The sequence below is a fragment of the Vicugna pacos genome, unplaced genomic scaffold (assembly GCF_048564905.1).
Source record: "Vicugna pacos unplaced genomic scaffold, VicPac4 scaffold_21, whole genome shotgun sequence".
NCBI lineage: Eukaryota > Metazoa > Chordata > Mammalia > Artiodactyla > Camelidae > Vicugna > Vicugna pacos.
The window spans coordinates 18,272,312-18,291,041 of NW_027328742.1; the positions used below are offsets into that span (position 1 = coordinate 18,272,312).

Genomic DNA, 18,730 nt, shown 5'->3' on the forward strand with positions numbered 1-18,730 from the left:
TCCAGTCTCTGCCTCCCCATGTGTCTCTGTCTGTACGTGGCGTTTCCTCTTCTTATAAGGACACTTGTCCTGCTGGTTTGGGGCCCACCCTAAGGACCTCATCTTAACTGCATTACATCTTCCAGGACTCTGTTTCCAAACAAGGTCACACTCACTTATGCTTTGGGGGAGAGACGCAGTTCCACGTCATCTCTGTGTGAACTTGGGCAGGTGACTTCACTTCTGTGATGACCAGCTCTCTCACTATCAGAAGAGATCCTCTGGACCCCCTGCATCCTCCAGGAATGATGTAACGTGACCTATGAAAATGCCCTTGCCCTCATTCAGTGCTCAGAAGATGTCACCCCATCCTCCACTCCCCCAGCCCAGTCCTCAGCCTTTCATCATTTTATCACACTTTCCCCGTACACAGGCAAGCTAGCAGGTGCAAAGATGGCCCCGTATCCTTGGGAACCTCACACACTCTGAGGACGGATAAGAATTAAACTCATGTTCGTAATGCAGCATCTGACTTGTGTCCTGTCCTGAGAAGCACACCGGGGCAGGACTGAGAGGGGAGAATTACCCACCAGGTGTCTTGCCTAGGGCCTTGTGGGAAATTTGCTGTGGAGTTGGAAGCTGAAGCTGGGTTTGGATCCCCAGTCCAGTTTCTTTCCAATTCAGACGACACATTGTGCAGTTATCAGTTACTGCCATTGAACCCCTCTGACGTTACAGTGCATCATCCCGGCTTGCCCAGTGATGCTCCGATGTGAAGCACCAGCATCTCCTTGGGGTGCTCACAACCTTTCAGGTGGTCCCTCCACTGCCCTTGGCACACCTTACTCCTAGTTCTCGTCCACACCCACACTCCATTATACCCTCTTCCTCTGCTCTGTTCCACCCCGGTAATACCCTTTCTCCTCTGCAGCAACCACAGTAGAACCAGTTAAAAAAGAAAACAAAACAAAAAAAAAATGCCAACTTACGTGCCTGCTGGGTAGAAAACCACATTCTTGCTTTTTATCAAAAAAAAAAAATCACTGAACACTTCCATCATCCGCAGATCGTTTCAGACCATTCCGTGTGATCAAAATGACGAACAAGGGTTTTCACAGCCTTGCCTCTGGCACGACAATTTCACGTTCTGCCTCCGGAGCTGACTATTTTACTCCTTCCTGCACCCTGACCTGATAACATGAGCAAAAATCTGTGTATGAGAAGGAAGGGAGGTTGCTGATGCTGGTGTATTTATTTTGTCCAACTCACGGCTGGTGAGATTCTGACAATTCTCAATCCAGGACAGATAACAGAGTGAGTTTTCGGTGGCGATGCTAAAAGGATTTTAGAGAAGGAATGAATGTCTACTGCTGAAAAAGTCAAATGAGTCTATTTTCTCCGTATTTATGGGACATGCCAGACCCACGGTTCCCGCTGCACTGCCCTGTGCTGGGCACCTCATTTCACCACTGCTCTTGTAGAAATGAAGGAGCGGTATGTCCGCGGGGGATGTGCCTGTCCTCCCAGCACCCGGTGGGCAGAGAGTGGAGGCAACACACCTCCTTCCTTAGTGGCCCTCGGGAAACAAAGGACTCGTTTTAGAAGATGCCAGGTTTGCTGCAACAATCTTAGATGAAAAGCTGAGACTTATCCAGAAAATAACAGAAAACTTCGGTGGTTTAATTTTTGGCACTGAGTTCCCAGGGCAGCCCAGAGTGAGGACCATAAACACACAGCGCAACCAGGAGCAGCAACCCAGCGCTTCCTCCTTTCTCCTGTCTCTCTCCTCCCCCTCCCCCCTCCCCCTTCCTCTAACCAACGCAGTTTTGCTTACAGGTTGTGTTAGATGCGCTAAGTGCAAAGGGAAATTTCACAAAGATTTTTTTAATGGATCACATAATTTTGAAAGGCATTTTTTTAGAAACCCAGAAGAAACCTTTGCATAGCCATGAATTTCAGCCAGGGAGTGAAATGTAATTATTCAGAGGAACCTTCCCAAAACTAGAATGTCCTACTGAAAGATTTAAAATACTCAAAATCTACTCTGTAGGGGAGGAGCTACTCTGTCTCCCACCGACACACCCTTGTGGGCGTTTGGGGCACCCCTTTACTGCAGATTCTAACTACGTCTAGACTCACTCTCAAACGCTAATAAAGAAAGTGGGAACACCTTAAAAGGTGTGGTTCAAGAGTATTCTAAAAATTTAAATGAAAACTAATTGGTTTTCCTTCTCATCAGACTTTCTTTCGATAATTTGCATCACTCTGTGGTCACACTAAGCACACATGAAAGGACTGAAAAATACATTGGACTCCCTTTTGTAATCATTTTCCATGTGAAGCCTAAGGGCTGCCTCACAGCTGTCCAATGTGAAACGCACAATGAATGGAGTTTGAGGGGCTCACGGGGCACGGTCCAAAGGGGAGAGAACTGAAGAGACAGGGTAACAAAGGCATCCTGTTGAAGACAATCATTTTCTTGGCTGATCCAGTCACTGCTTTCCTGTCCCCGCGCTCTCTGCAGGTATAAGCCGGTGGCAGAGACCCTCCCAGGCGCCGAGATGCTGTCCCCCGAGGAGAGATGCCGGCTCGCCCTCCAGCGGTGCAAGTTACAAGGCTGGCAGGTTGGTGACCCCCGAGCTCCTCCCAGAGCAGTTTAGGGTTTTCTGTGTGTGGGCTGAGTCATCGCAGGGAACCAGCAGAGTCTCCCCTGAAAAAACCAGTCGCTGTGATGTGTTTGGCAAGGCGAGATGCTCATGCACTCCTGGTAACACAGCAGTCCTTCTGATTCGCTGGTCTCAGCAGCAAACACAGGGACCCAGGGGCTCTGTTTAGGGCGGGGGTTCTAAAGCCCCTCCGTTTGCCCCCATCTTAGACCCCCACGATGACACTGAGGCTTTCTGGACTGTCTCAAAGGTAGCAGAAGTCAGAGGAGTCAAGTCAGGGGACCGAGCCTTGGTTTCTTGGCTCTTCCGGGAGTCCTCCGAGTTTTCTGTAAGACCCGGGCCTCCCAGGTGCCCCAGGTCCTGTTTGGGCTCCTTTGTCCTGTTTCTCTTTGCCCTGCTTCTCACCCACCGCACACTGGAAGTGTCACTGCCCCTCCAACCTCAGTCAATGGCCAGAGCTCCCTAACTGTAAATGTCTGACTGCGATCCGTCACCCTTGTGGCTGGTGGGGTCACCAGGCTTCCAGGAGGACGGAGTCACAGGAGACTGAATAGCGGGGGACGCCTCCCCGGAAACACGAGGGCTCAGTCAGTCCGGACTTGGTTTAATCCCTTAAGAACCTAGAATGCCGGCGTGACCAGTGTGAGGAAGGGGAATTTGAAACGTAAAAGAACCAAGAAGGAAATGTCAGCACAGCCTGGGAAACGGACGACCATCCACGACACGAGAGATCACTGGAAGCTTCGAGCTCTGGAGCATCTGAAAGCACACAGGTGGCAAAGAGCGTGGTGCTCATGGCTTTGGCAAAGCGTCACAATTACTAGAAAGCAGACATAAATCTCAGTTTTTTAAAACGTAATAATGAGACGGCATCTACAAGTGAAAAGGCTGGTAACTGACGAGGCCAAAAACAAGTGCCACACTTCAGACATGACGTCAGCAGGAGGCTCTGAATTACCAATGTGTCTGAAGTGGTCCAGGGGAGGCAGAGCAGGGGGAGTATCCGGAGTGACACTGACGCCCGCATCCGTCTATGACGAGGAACTAAGAACCTAGAATTTTAGCATCGATGAGTCATGGTTTAATTGTCTGTGCCGCCCAGTCTCTGCCTTTATTACCTTTTCCCTTGTTCTTTCCTTTTTTTTTTTAAACTAATAATGGAGCTGAACTTTAAATAGCGGTCTGAAGGAGGGTGCTCACAGTCTGTAACAGTCATGGATGCACATCCGTGCCAAAGGACTGGATAAAAAAGGAGGAGGAAGGAGGAATCACTAGCAGAGGATGATGTCAGCGCACTGCTCTGGAGTCGGTGGCATAGGATGTGGGGTTCTAGAACGCAGTCGTTCGACAAGCCGAAGGCAGCTGAAGTCATTTCAACTGAGTCACTGTCGGAACTTTTAAGTCAGTATTCGAAGAGTTGTGGTTCGTGAATATATATAACACTAAGATTTTCTCAGTGCATTTTCTTCTTTAGAAAATACTCACAGACAAGAAAGATTTATCAAACGCTGAGAAAGAAGCTTGAGTTGTCGAGGAAAAGTGAGGGGCTCTGGAACAATTCTTCCACTAAAAGAATGCCTGACGGTAGCCACAGTGCCTGGCCGCCCGTCAGTCCCCCGACTCACCTGTGCAGGGTGCGGGGTCAGACGTGGGGGGGCTGGGAGGCAAAGCAGTGCACCTCACAGCCTCCATGCCGCCCGCGTGCCTGTGTGCGCGAGGTCCCTTGAAGTTGCAGCTGAGGACGGTGTTACACTGAAACACACATGGGGACTGAAAAAGTGCATCAAAATAAGAATTGGGGAAGAGCTCCCATTTCATTACACTAGTTCATTTTCCCTCCCTTTCTCCCTCCCCAAAGGAGGCAAAAAATACGAGACAAAGTGAAAAAAAAGAAAAGTCTTCATTTTGATGATAGTGTTTGCTTACATGATCGATACTGAGTAGTCAGGAAAACCTGCTTTCTCCAGCTTCTTTCTTCAGCTTCTTCAAGATGAAACCTTTCATGTCCTTTATGCTATAAGACAAATCATTGGCTTCATGGAAATACAGCTTATTCATATTTCATTTTTGTGCTAGTCAGACGGCAAATGAATTTTTAAAAAACCATTTATTTCTGACCCAGAAAAGCCAGACTCCTTTGTTTCAAAAGCAAAGCTACTCTGTGAAATGGGTTGAAAGTTGCAGAAAGAGTTGCCACCCCTCCTGTGGGAGGGTCCTCAGGACAAGGAGGAGATGGGAGCTATGTGAAGCAGGAGCAAGGTCCTGGTGGATGGTCCTCCGACGCGCAGCGTGGTTCTCAGACTGCCAAGAGGCACAAGGCACGTTTCTGTGAAGCAGCCAGTGTTCATCCTTTGACTCTGAATGGTTCGCACAAGATGGATTTGAATTCTTTTCCATAGTTTTTAGGAGCCTTGCCAGAACCTACAGAGCTTGGAGTCACCTTTTGCTGTGTGAATCTGCATAGATTGTTAGCTCGAAATTCAGTTCCCTTTCCTAAAAATGGGGTCCGTTCACTGTGGCCCTGACGGGCCTTGGAGATCTCTGGAGGCTGCTTTCTCCCTCCTGGGCGCCGATCAGAGCCAGCACAGGGAGCCTCCGATCGTCAGCGCCAGGGTTCCAGCTCTATCTTCCTTGTTCTTTCACAGGTTATAGCAATTCTGTACGTGGAGGCGAACATTGGGGTTTCCTCCTGCTTCCGATGAGGCTGGGGACCTCCTCCCTCCAGTGCTGTGCACGTGTTTAACGGTCCACGTGAGCTGTCTGTTTATGTGGTCATGGGTTTCAGTCAGTGCGTGAAGCTCTGCAATTTCCAATATCTCATAAATGATGATTCTTTTCATCCTTGGAATCTGTTACAACTATTCAGAGGGTTTTTTTTTTTGCTTTATTCAAGTTAAACCTAATGACAACTCCATGTGGAAAAAGCAAGGTGGACAGGTGAGCAGTAATGACCTCATTTCAGGTGTAAGAAAATAGAATCTTAGAGATCAGCCTATCATTGGAAATACGCCGTGTGGCTAACACTTCTCTTTGGTGGGAAGGCCACTGTGCTGAGACCGGACCTCGTCTCCTGCACTGTGTTCTCCCCAACACCTCGCCTCGACCTGCATTCTTTCGCGTGGCTGTCCTTGGAAGTCCTCCCGCGTGGCTGTCCTCGGAAGTCCTTCCGCTCAGACTGCAGGGTTTGAAGGGCCGAGGTCACGCACCATGAGCTTTGGTCAAAGGCACGGGCAGGCTCCCCCGTGAGCCGGAGCAGATTGCTTCCCGTCGCTACTGTCTTCTGTGTGTTTCTGATGCCCCTGTAGACCGAGGGGAAACCAGCTGGCCACTTCCTGGCTGGCTGATTCTGGCTGGAATCTTTCCTACTCAGATGGTCAGCCCACCGACCCTTAAAGAGCCGGGGCTCTCAGAGGCTAGGTCCTGACTGCCTCTTGCAAAGAAAAGAAGGTGGAGGAAAGGGAGGAAAGGAAGGAGAGGAGGTGGGATCTAGGGAGGAGATGTTTGACTTTGTTCAGTGTTTACAGTCAGTTCTACTCTGAGAGCCGAGACTTAGGTGCTCCGGGCGTCCAGAGGGAACAGGAGGGGTGGCGATGGCTCACGGTGGAGATGTGCGTCTGGGGGATGCTGGCCCTGGGGTCCCGGCTTGGGTGAAGGCAGATCAAGAACGGTCACCCTAGACCATTCGGCAGAGCCCCTCCTCGGCTGGCAGCCCCCCCCGCTGGCAGGCCCCCGGCTTTGCCACAGCCGCGCCCCCGCGCTGCCCTCTGCTTGCTCTCACTGCTGACATTGTGCCTCTGACAGAGTTGCCGCCTGTGTCTCCTCCAGCGGTGACAAGCTCATGGCAGGAGGCTGCGTCTGCCCAGTTTCCTGCTCTTTCCCCAGCAGGGGACAGAAGGATGTACAGCAGACGCTCAGTATATGTTTGCCAGGCCAGCAAATCAGTCTTTGTCAATGAAAAACCACCAAGCTACTACATACTTTGTATGGATATGCAGACCTATGTGAACTCTTTTTTATCTGGAGTAAGTCACAAACACCTAACAGTGCTGATACCTGGCGAATGGTGTTCAGATGAGAGTCAAATGGAATTTGAGTTTATATCTGTGTTTAGGAGGTAAATGCATGTGTGCCTTCCTTCTGTAATTAAAAATGACTTCTAAAATATGTAGTAGCCACTACATAAACACAGTTTAAGTGGGATATGGTATAGGGTCAAATTAATTATTTTAAACATTTATGAGGAAACTGTACATCACACTGCCTGAGCTTCCCTGAAGCATTTTGGTTTCCAAAAACAGTTCACCTGTGGTGCATTTCACACCACCGCCCTTACTTCTCAAAGGAATCTGCACACGACTCGAACCAGTAACCACACATTTCGGCAAACTCACTCGTGCACTCGCTCCCTTTGCCACGTCTCCACTTTGCCGTGAGGTGGTTTCATTTCGAGGCAAAGTGAATAAAGCGTGATGTAGTGATGGCTGGGAAGGCATCCTGCTCGGTGGTGACTTGTTCCTGTTCACAACGAAATGGCACACTTCGAAAATACAGTGGACTAGTCAGAGCTGTGTCCTCATTCCAGGGCAGAATTTAAGTAAGTTGTTCTAAAAGGAATAGCAGGTCCTTGAAACGCTCTGAGTGGACTCTGCGTGCCTTCTGGGACTGTGTTCCTTCTCACCAGATGTATTTTTCTTTATGAAACAAAGAGTCTATTAATTACTTCGTTTGTGGGAAAAAAATCCAAGTAGTCTGAAAACAAGTTAAATTAAGCCACTGGTTATTAACCTTCTGCTATTTGAGGCTTTCTGAATTATTCGGGTATTTATTTCTCTAAATAGGTACATTTTTAGTTTAGTCCTGCATTAAGGTACGTTTGAAAATAACCCCTGCAGACTCTGTACATGCTTTTATTGACGTGCAATTGATTTACAACTGTGTTAGTTTCCAGGTGCAGCACAGGGATTTGGTCATATATACGTGCATCCTTTTTCCTATTCTTTTCCGTTATAGGTTATTACAAGCTGTTGAATATGGTTCCCTGTGTTCTACAGTAGGACCTTGTTGTTTATCTATTTGCACAGAGAAGTGTGTATCTGCTCATCGCAGATGCCTAATTTATCCCTCCCCACTTTCCCTTTGGTGACCACACATTTAATAAGCTTTTTCTGCCCTGATTTCCCCTAAGCCATGGAACAGTGACTGGCAGGCATTTAGGCCCGTGTGGAACATGCTTGTTTTGCAATGTTATGTCATTTATGTGAAGGGAAAGCTTTTGAAACTAATTCTAAGTGGAAAAGTAAATGGTAGAATCTGATTTTCACATGTTTTATAAGAATCAGCTGGCTATAGGAGGATTTCTTCTGTGGAGTTATTCGAATGCTATATTCACGGTAGAGCCATCTGGAGGGCTGACGAGCAGAGAAACAAATCTGCCGGAGCCGGTTCCCGCGACGGTGCCCGGGGACCGCTCCCGCCCCGGCACCGGCCGGCCAGGGAGGAGCCAGGGCTGCGGGGCGGGCGGCCCCACCCAGCAAGGCTTTCACAGCAGAACGGTTCACTGTCTTTCCAGACAGGTTTCTAGAACTGTGGGGGTGGAGGCAGCTTTGTGGACAAAGAAGAGTGTCCTTGGGCCCTCGAAGCAGGTGTTCATGACCCCTGTTCCAGGACCTCCTGGAAGGAGAAGTTTAGATGATAACCTTAGCAAGAGTCACGTATCCTTTAACACTGCAAGGATGGGGAGTCAGACGCAGGAAGGCTTCCGGTGACTCATCCAGGATGCTACAGGCAGGAAGTGAGAAATGAAATTAGAACTTTAACTGTATCTCAGCTACCCACGGGATAGGGGTATGATGCTGAGTACTGTGTGTGTGTGTGTGTGTGTGAGAGAGAGAGAGAGAGAGAGGGAGAAAGGGAGACAGACTCTGAGAGAGATAACCAAAGACAAAGTCCAAATTTAATGAAATTTATTTTTCCTGTTTGTGTTTATTCATTCACAAAAAGTAATTGCAATAATTATTTTCTTTATCATCATCCTCTAATGTCATTTTCAATTCGATTTCGTTACTGGTCTTTGAAGGATTCACTCCTCCAGTGCAGAGAATTGCAAGATTAAGATTTTACCATAACATTAAATAAAATCAGTTGGATGAAGGATTTATTATTTCATTAATCTAAAATAGTCCAGTAGGGAAAAGATAATAAAAGTAAGAGCAAGAAACTGTTAAAGTTTGAAGCACCCGCCACTTTCTGTACATTTTCCAGGACAAGACAATTGTATTAGGGCCATTGGTGCTTATTAGTACAATAAATTAATGGTTTATAGGCTTTGTTTTATTACTCAAGGAGCACTTCGTAAATCAACTGGAAGGTGCAAGCTAGAAAAGAGTCTGTGAAATTACTCCTTTTCTCATACTCCTCCTCTTTCTCTGGCATTATTAATGTTGAAAATAATAAAAATTAGCAATCTGAGAGTATCTCTTGGTACTGTGGGCATGATATCCAGGAATTGCTATATATATACTTATATTTATTTCCTTTTTTCTCTTGTACTAAAGACATATATACACACAGATGTATGAATATAACTTTGTACTAAAAGCACTCCATCTTCATAAGAAACTTGAAAAATAGAGAAAATTAAAGAAGAAAATATAGATCACCCATAATTGAACTACCTAGAGACAGTAGTACTCCAAATGCTCACTCAGTTTTTAAAAAGAACATTTCAGATGTTTGATTCTTGGAAAGTATGTCTCTTTCCCTTTCACCATGAATTTTATTGAGGACAAACAGGACTTCTTTTTTTTCCTTATATATTGTCACACATGTGTGTGTGTTTCACTCTTACTTCCCCTGGGTCTGGGTCATAATAGACACTCAACCAGTGTTTGTTGAATGAATGAATGAACCGACTTCCCACCTGTTACCACACGTTCCTTAGGGACCCACAGTCAAGTCCTGCTGATATGTGTGATGGTTTCTTTTTTAAAGCAATTTTGTGTTTTCCCTCTCAGCTTCATTGAACAAAAGGCCGAGTGTAATATGGCACTCAACAATTGTGATGTGAAAACTGCCTACTCTTAATCCAATTTTCATGCCTTAGAAATCAGTCTGCCTTCCTCCGATTCCAGGTCTGTTGATTGAGCAAGTCAGTAAACGTGTGTTGAGCCCCGTTTTTGTCCTGAAGTCACACGAGGCAGTTGTAAGGTGACGGTAAGGAAGAACGCTGTGTCCCCAGCACAGGCCTTAGGTCTAGTCAGGGGGTGGGGGTGGGGGTGGGCCATAAGTAGTAAACGGATAGTTACAGGTTAGGTTCCTGTAATCCCTCACCTGGAGGGGACCACCGCAGACCCCGTGATGGCCAATCACAGTGTCCCTAGTTCAGGTGGCAGTGATCATAACGGGTGTCTCCAAACCCGACAGGCTCTGGCTGAGCTCTGAGGGCAAGAAGGAGCCAGTGACATGATGGGGCAGGATGCAGGATTGGGGTGGGAGCAGGGAGTGCCAGACCCAAGGGGGAGGCTGCCCGGGAGAGCTGAGGGGGGCAGGATGGTGGAGCCCTGGGCTCCGGTGAGAAGGGGAGAGAGGACGCCGTAGGTCAGTGTTCTTCGACCTTTGTCATCTCACCGTCACCCTCCTCCACCCAGAGAGAGAAATAAGTCAGAGAATACTCCTGGGAGACAAAAAGATTCTTAGCTGTCACAGTGGCTGGTGGCCCTTCAGTGAACAGCCTTCCTGGACAACCTGGCCTCTCAACAGCCACTGGGGGGGTGGCGGCCACGTCCGGGCCGAATCCAGCTCCACCTCTTGTTCGCCGTCTAGTCTTCGTGTGCTCACTCAGCAAGCCCTCACAGTCATGTGCCACGAACCCTGTTGCTAAGGGGCTTTTTGCGCATCAGGAACCAACTTCACCCTCTGGGCAGAGTCTCCCGGCTGAGATGGGTTCTCAGAGGGACGCAGGGGCCAGAGCCCGCGGGACGTGTGCAAGCAAAGCGCAGTGTTCTACTTCAAGTTCAACCTGAAGCCATCAGTAGGGCGGCAGGAGGGTGTCAGCGTGATCTGATTTATGCTTGAAACATGAAAAAATGCACTGTTGGAACACAAGACCAGAGCCGGGAAGCCAGGCAGCGAACCTCACGGAGGAGTAGCCCAGGTGAGGGGGCGCAGCGTGGGCAGGGCAGGGGCCGCTGGGGCTGCTGGGGGTGGCCGGGACCCTCCCGCTCGGCCCGTCGGGTGGCTCGCCCTCTGGCTGAGACCGGGCCGTGCTCCGGCCCCCCCTCACGAGAGCGAGCCTGGCGGCCAGGGGCGCGCGGGACGCTCGGGGCTGGGAGGGGCCCGGCCCCCGGGGAGGAGAGCGCGCGAGCCGGTTCGGCCGGATTACGGGGCGTGGCGCACAGCAGCCGCGGACACGCCACGGAGCAAACGTTTGGGGAATTAGGAAAGCGAGGTTTTTTAAAAAATATCTACATGCACTCTTAAGGATGAGCCATGTAAGACCAGATGCCCGGGCGAAGGGCCGGGAGCCTTCCCCTTCCCGGGGCAGCAGGCGCCGAGGGCTGCGCGCCCCCAGCACGCCCCCAGCCCGGCGGGCGCGGCGCCGCCTCTGCTGCTGCTCACGCGTCACACACGCTCCATGCGGCAGGTGACCGTCGTCCGCACCACTGAGGCCGTTTTGTTAGAAAGACAGACTGAAGGTGCTTCGTGCTCACCCCTGCGGCGTCCTCTGAGCTTTCGGGGCCAAGCGGCCTCGTTAGGGTTTGGCTTTGGCTGCTTCTCACAGTGGGTCACTCTGGGAGGAGGACAGGGGCTTTCTCTTTTAAGCGTTCTTGACCACACTGATACGATTCCCGTAATAAAGTGACACGCAGGCGCCCATAGTGAGTAATTCACTGCTACGCTCAAAATAGTAGTTTCATTCCTCAGTGCTTGCTGTACAGGTCAGACCACTCTAGGTGAGAGTAATTAATTTTTCTTAACCTGTAATTATATGTAATTCGAACCAAACCACCTCCTTCAAATACCAGAAGATACAGCGCTCTGCTATATGCGTGTGGCTGTAATTATCTTTTCTGTGCTGAAGCTAAACTTCAAGAATAGTCTATTTATAACAAAGAGAAAAGAACTGTGTTTTAGTCCAAATGTATCATTTGAGGATGTTTAAAAGTACATTCAGAGCCAGACTGAACATTAGAACATTTCTACCATGAAAATGTAAAATACCAAAATATTAGTAATAAACAGAAATAGGCAAAATTGTGGTCTTCTGTGGAAACTTCAGGAATCAAGGACGCAAATGGGGGAAATATGTGAATTAAACCTGGGAAAGATCGATTTTAGTTAAAATGGTTGTTTTACTGAGATTCCTGAAAGGATAGACCATGTTCTATTCATCCTCGTGGTCCTAGAGCTTGGCACAGTGGCTGGTATTAGGAAGGCCCTTGGCAAATGTTTGATTTATGAATGGAGGGATGGAGGGATAGAGGAGTGGATAGATGGGTGGATGGAGAGATGGAAGGATGGAGGGGTGGATGGGCGGATGGATGGATGGTTAGATGGATGGATGGTTGGTTGGATGGATAGATGTAAGGATGGACAGATGGATGGGTGGATGAATGCATGGAGGGAGCGATGAAGGGATGGATGGGTGGATGGATGGACAGAAGGATGGATGGATGGGTGGATGGATGGAGGGAGGGATGGAAGGATGGATGGATGGGTAGATGGATGGATGGTTGGATGGATAGATGTAAGGATGGACAGATGGATGGGTGGATGAATGCATGGAGGGAGCGATGAAGGGATGGATGGGTGGGTGGATGGACAGAAGGATGGATGGGTGGATGGATGGAGGGAGGGAGGGATGGATGGAGGAATAGATGAATGAATGGAGGGAGGGATGGAAAGATGGATGGAGGGAGGGATGGAGGGATGAATGGATAGAAGGATGATGGTTGGATAGGTGGGTGGAGGGATGGATGGAAGAGTGGATGGAGGGAGGGATGGAGAGATGGATGGAGGGAGGGTCAGATGGTGGATGGATGAAGGGATGAAGGGATGAATGGATAGATGATAAGTGAATAAATGAATAGGACAGACAGATAGTAAGGTAGGTAGTTGAATTAATGTGAAGCCAGAAAGCCAGGAAGGAGATGAGATACAATGCATGTAAGCACTATGTGAAATGACGAGGCAGCAGGAATGTGTGAAGGATGGCTCACAGCGAGCATGTGGACATGCTGGGGTTTGGGGGGCTGTTTCTGTTTGGAAGGGATTACCTGGGAGGTACGGAAAGTATGTTGCATGATGAAAGCAGAATGAACTGTGCTTTAAAGGAGCACAGTGACATCTCAGATCAGCAGGAAGGAAAACAAGTCTGATGGGAGAGTGACACAGACATCAAAACACATGAAAGTGTGTGTTGTTCTTATCATTGTAAATAAAGCTATTTTAGAAACCGAACAGACTGACACTGGCAGGGCACTTTAAGAGGTACCGGGGCATCTTGTCTGAAATTCTAACACTGCAGTGAAAGAAGCTGAATACTTTTAATGCAGTTATGACATTATGCATCTTGGCTTTAAACAGGACATATCTATTTGAATAGTGCTGATGTTTTTAGAGCAAGGGAGATTAAACTTTTTAAAGACTAATTTTTTTATCTGTAATAACAAAGAGAAAGCATGTTGCAGGAAAAATATAAGCATTCCCCATAAACCGTTTCTCATTGAAATATAATTAATAAAGTATCATGAATGAAATCCGTGCAGTAACTAGAGACCCAGACACAAAGCAGGACAGCTGACAACAGTGGCGGCCGCGGCGGCGTCATCAGTGAGAGCTCTGTGCGTCAGGAGCTGTGGGCCCGGGACCCTGCCTGCACAGGTCTCACTCGGGTTGTCTGCTCTCAGGGAGGAGGGGGGGTTGGAATAAGGATCAATGGCACCTCTTTTAGAGGAGTAAAAAGTGTTAGGTCTTCCGAGGTGAGGAAAGAGCATATTATGGAGGGCTGTGGACACTAAACTCAAAAGTATGCTTTTGAGCTTACAGGCAGTACAGAATCAGTGAAGGTTTCTGGAACATTGATAAATTGGAGGCTGTATGCAAGGTGAGTCAGCGAGCAGGTAAAGAATTAGAGGACGCGGTAAGCTCTAGATTTGGGTTTGCAATGATCCTACACCAGACTGTGATGGCACCAGGAATACGGAATTTAACATCTCTGTTTCTTGAACAGCACTGGGTGCGTTTCTATAAAATGAATGAATCCATATAGTTTCAATAGATTTAACTTTTTAAAGATTCAAGTCTTTGAAATAAATTAAAACTCACATATCTGAGTTCACATTACAGCTAGTGTCCACTCAAATCGCTTTCTTTGAAATTCCGCTTCCCCCATTTTATCATTCCGTCTGCTTTCCTTCACATATTAAGATTGCCAATTATGACCTTTATATTTTTCCAACATTATCCTAGCCTACAGGTATTTCACAGTCAAGCTGAACATTCAGACAGGTGGACCAATAATGACAAAACCAGGAATACGGTGGTATTCTGGAGATATCTCACGGTCTATTAGTGACATAGATAAGCTGTTTTAATGAATTTAATTTACAAGATACACGCTAGACTGAGAGCTCGTGAAGCCATCTGTGTTTTGAAGGATGAACAGGAGCTTATCTAGTAGATGATTTAGAGAAAGGTACGAAGGAAAAATAAATAGTCTATATTAGGCTGGAGGTGGGAAAAGCAAGTTCCCATTTTGGAACAGTAAGAAATATGATTCAGTTTGAGAACAGATAAACTGGAATGTACTGAAGAAGGCTCATGCGATAGGAAGTCTAGTAACATTTCAAAAGAATCTGAGCATTATCCTGAAAATCATGACCTGCTATTAAATAATTTTAAGCATGAAAGTAACATAATGAGATTGATGTTCAGAAAGATCACTCTGAAGGTAATTTTGCCCATGATCCCCCAAACAGCAAGGGGTGGTCACGTGGTGGGTGTCCCTGAAAAGGTGAGGCCAGTGATGCGCACCCCCTGCCCTGGAAACAGGAAGTGTGGGTCCCTGCCCTCCTCCTTTGTCTGCATCTCCGTGATCGGAAGCAATCGGTGAGGAGTTGGAGGCGGAGGACCCCCAGGTGCCCTCGCTGCCTCTCCAGTTCAGCCTCCAGGCCACCCCGCCCCATGGCAATGGTCCAGCCAGCCCTTGTTTGTGCTCCCACAGCCTACACCTCTTAAGAAAAAATCCCCGAAAACTGGAAAACGGGAACTGAAACTTACGAAGTCATCCATGACAGTTTTGCTTAATCTTTTAAAATCTGTCACTTCAAAAAGAAAAAGAAAACTGATTGTTTTTGAATAAAAATGGCGCTGACTCTAATTCACAGATGGTTTACTTTCACAGGAGTCAGGATGACATTCAGGTTTTAATCTCAGATAGGAACGCTGCGTCAGGGAGGGCACGGGGAGGGAGGACGGGTCAGCCTCTCCTTGTCTGGCTGTGAGAACGTGTGTTTGTAAGAGAACGCAACCCCAGATCAAGACTGTTGGTGATCTGAACGTCTGGTCTCAGGCAGGCGAGCCTTAATTGTTGGATTTGATTCACGGCACTGACTACAGAGTAACTGTACGTGAATTCATTACATATACAAAATCAGACTCTTAGCCAGTGTCACTAACAGACAATGTAAATCCCTGGAAAGTTAGAATCCATGTGATCTTGTCCGGGTTTTCCTGGTGAAGATAGGTTCCTAGGTTTATGTCCCACTAATCTTTAGCGTCGGTGAGAGCAGGGGACTAAAATGTATTATTCAGAATGGTTTCTGAGGAAGGAATCTGAAATACTACTGAGTGGCTACTTTCATTCTTTAAGGACAGAAGAAGTGTCGACGACAGCCATGGCATCTCTAAAAGGCCGGCAAAGCCAAACAAGTGCTCAAATTTCTAGTGAGCATCTCCAAATACAGGTCGTCTGCCAAGAAGTCATACGGTAAACAGTAAAAATTAAAAACGAATGAATGAATGGATGAGCGAGCCTGCTGGAAACTGTGAAGTCCACCCGAGTAGCTGAGTGAAGAGTCTGTTAAAACCCCCTGGCTGTGAATGTGGGCACCGCACCCGGCCGCTGCCTCGAAGTCTGCAGCTGTGTCTCCGCAGGACACTTGCAGCGTGGATTCAGCGTTCCCCCCCACCCCCACCGACTCAGAAGCCCAGAAGCCCCCCTCACTTACAAAGCCCTTGGTTTTACTGCGGGAGGGAGAATTTTCATGGGCATAACGACCCCAGAAAGTCGCCTTTTTCCTCCCTCGGAGTCTGGCCTGACTCACAGATCGCGTGTGAAACACTCAGACCCCTCTTAACTGCCACTGTCGGCTACTATGAAATCCCTAATGTTTGGGGAGAAAAACCCATTTTCATCCATATTTACTCCCCTTCCGAGTGAGCGGCCATCTGTAAACTGAAAACTGGCTGTTCCCTGAAAATACTCTATTACAGGGCTTCTCTTTCACTCATTCTCCTCGTGTGAGTGCAGGGGAGGGTCGGCTGAGTCATCGCTCCCCAGCCTCCTGTCCTATGGTTCTTTCTCTCCTTCCTCCCATCTCTTGGTCTATGGCCTGTCGACTTCCATGACTCACCCCCAGCTCGCTGAATGACCTCAGGGTCTGGCTTCTGCCTTCATTGTCCATCGCACCGTATTTCCCTCCTTGACGACATGATCATCTGTCGCTATGACTCATCTCATACCAGGACTTCGCAATTCCTCATCATCTGTTTCTAATCTGAATCCACCTTCCCTGCAGTCCTACCACTTACGAAGTTCCAGAATATGTCCTCATAATCTTCAGGAGATACAAATATATATGTGTAATGGCAAATGCACGGCATGGCACAATAAGAGAAATAAAGAATCGTTTACAGTGTGCTCTGGAAATACAAATGAAGGTCATCCAGACCCGTCTGGAGGCAGAGGAATGGGTATCAAAGCTCCACTCCTGGAAGTGGGTGAAGGGTTGACAGCAGTCAGCTAACGGATTAGCGACAGCCGTAGACTCTTCCAAACCTAAGTCGTTCGTTGCATTACAGTGTCCCGCCCCATAAGGCCAAGCCCAGCAGCCCATTCTCCAGCCACATTTCAGCAGGAACTTTATAAATTTCAAATACAATTTCAAAATTATTTTTATTAAATGTAGACAGGATCCTCTTTAAATCTTCCAGTGTGTACATGTTGTTCGCAGGAAAATCCCCACGTTTCCAGGATTATTCTTCACGATGTGGCCCCTACTCGGACCTGCAGTCTCTTCCCCCGTCGCTCTGCACACGGCTGTGCATCAGGCGACTTTGTTGTTTTCTGCTTCTTGCCTAGTTTTTCTGTCCCACGTTTATCTCCCCCCAACCCTGGAAAATTCCTGTTTGTCCTTCAAGACTAACCAGCTTAGACAGTGTGCATCTCAGTGAGTTCTGGCCCATCCTGGTGAGCACTCCCTCTCCGAGGGCCCGTGGGCGTGGCTCTGGCATCACCCCGAGCATGCGCTCTTGCTGGGTCTGCTCACTGCTGACCTTCCCCAGTAAACGAGGAGCCATTTGAGAGGGAGGACCTCTTCCGTATCCCCAGATCTAGCACAACTCTCAAGGTAAACCCACTTTGGGTTTTGGATGGTTGTTAGAAACGCCACTAGAAGAGATCTTAGTCATCCCGTCCCACAGTCTTCCTGCCAAGGGTCTCTGTTGAATGAAGAGGGTAGAATTAGAACCCAGTTCTCCTGTCTCCATGCTGGTGGTCTCGTCCCCGGGGCGTGCCCTGCCCTGTATCAGCTCTCCCAGTGGTCACTGCTGATTCTCCTCATCCTGTAGCTTTGGTGCCCAAAAGTCTTCTGGAGTTTCATTTTGGAACCCAGGTTTGCATGGATTTCGCTTTTGGGATTTGGGTTCTTGCAGTGAGTCGACAATGAACAGAAAGATGACACGCTGCCTCCTCCCAGCGCCTGTCTCAGATCTGCTCCGCGGTGCACGCAGACAGGACCAACTGTTCTTCCTGTTGGCTGCCAAAGGAAGTCAGCAGATGGGAAGGAAAAAGAAATGAATTGTGGAAAATAACTAGGAAGAGAGAACGGCAATACAATGGGGGAAAAGCAACAGTTCACTGTGGCCGCCCACTCCAAAGACTATCTCGGATTTCAGCTGACTGAAAGAAAAGGAAATGAAGGAGCACGTGTGGTCAGCCAGCCCCCAAACAGGAAGGCGGTCGAGAGCGCGCTCAGTCCATCCAGCCAACCAGCCTGGCTGCCAGGACACACAGTTCCAATCTCATGCAAAAGTGTGTTTCAGTAAGACAGCAGGTCATGGCTATGGGGAGAACTAGACGGAAGGGTGAGGCTTGACAAGCTATGTTTGGAGTAAACTCAGTTTCCCTGCAAAGAGCCTCACAGACCATCTCTGGCCAAGCGCTCTGAAGGCAAGTCGGACCGATGGGCCATCCTGGCACCTCACGGTGTGCGCGTCCGGGCCCGCTTTATGTGTCCCTGTGATGCTGACGCAGGCTGTGGCATGGCTCTGTCCTGGGGACACACGTGCTAGTCTTCCTCTGCTTTTCAGGATGTTTGTCTTGAGCGCCGAGGGAAGGACTGTGAATGCACCACGAGGTTTGCCCGGACAGTGTCTGCTCCTCAGCTAACAGAACCTCGCCTCTGACTTCCATGGCGTCCCTCGGTCACAGTCCCAGCTCTCCTGCAGTTACTTGCGTCTGCAACCCCCCCCGAGGCTGTGAGCGTCGTTGCGAAGGGCGTGCCTCACGCCTGCTGCGGTCCTATGAATTCCTGGAAAATGCACGTGACGCACAAGAAACCTATTTTCACGATGCACAGATGCGGCTTGCTGTCACATGTTTTTGAGAATTTTCTTTGGCAGCTGTCCTTATCAATAACACGTTTGGACAGGCTTACCTAGATGCGGAGCGTGTAGTAAAAAGTGATTTGGTACACGCTGAAATTCCCTTTTTAAAATCCTACATGAGAATATTCACCGTACAGCCCCCGGGTACGCAGGCATTTGGGGGCCGACTGCTCAGGGGCGACTGTTGAGACTTTCCA

At 48.4% G+C, this 18,730-nt stretch overlaps 1 protein-coding gene across 1 annotated transcript in view; it reads left to right on the plus strand.

Annotated features, from left to right (window-relative positions):
* The window catches only part of LOC140694373 (unconventional myosin-XVI-like), a 272,327-nt gene that overhangs the window by 184,866 nt on the left and 68,731 nt on the right, over positions 1-18,730 (plus strand). The window contains exon 21 of the mRNA XM_072957644.1: positions 2,504-2,603. Coding sequence (XP_072813745.1) covers positions 2,504-2,603 — 100 coding nt within the window. The remainder of the gene's footprint in view (positions 1-2,503; positions 2,604-18,730) is intronic.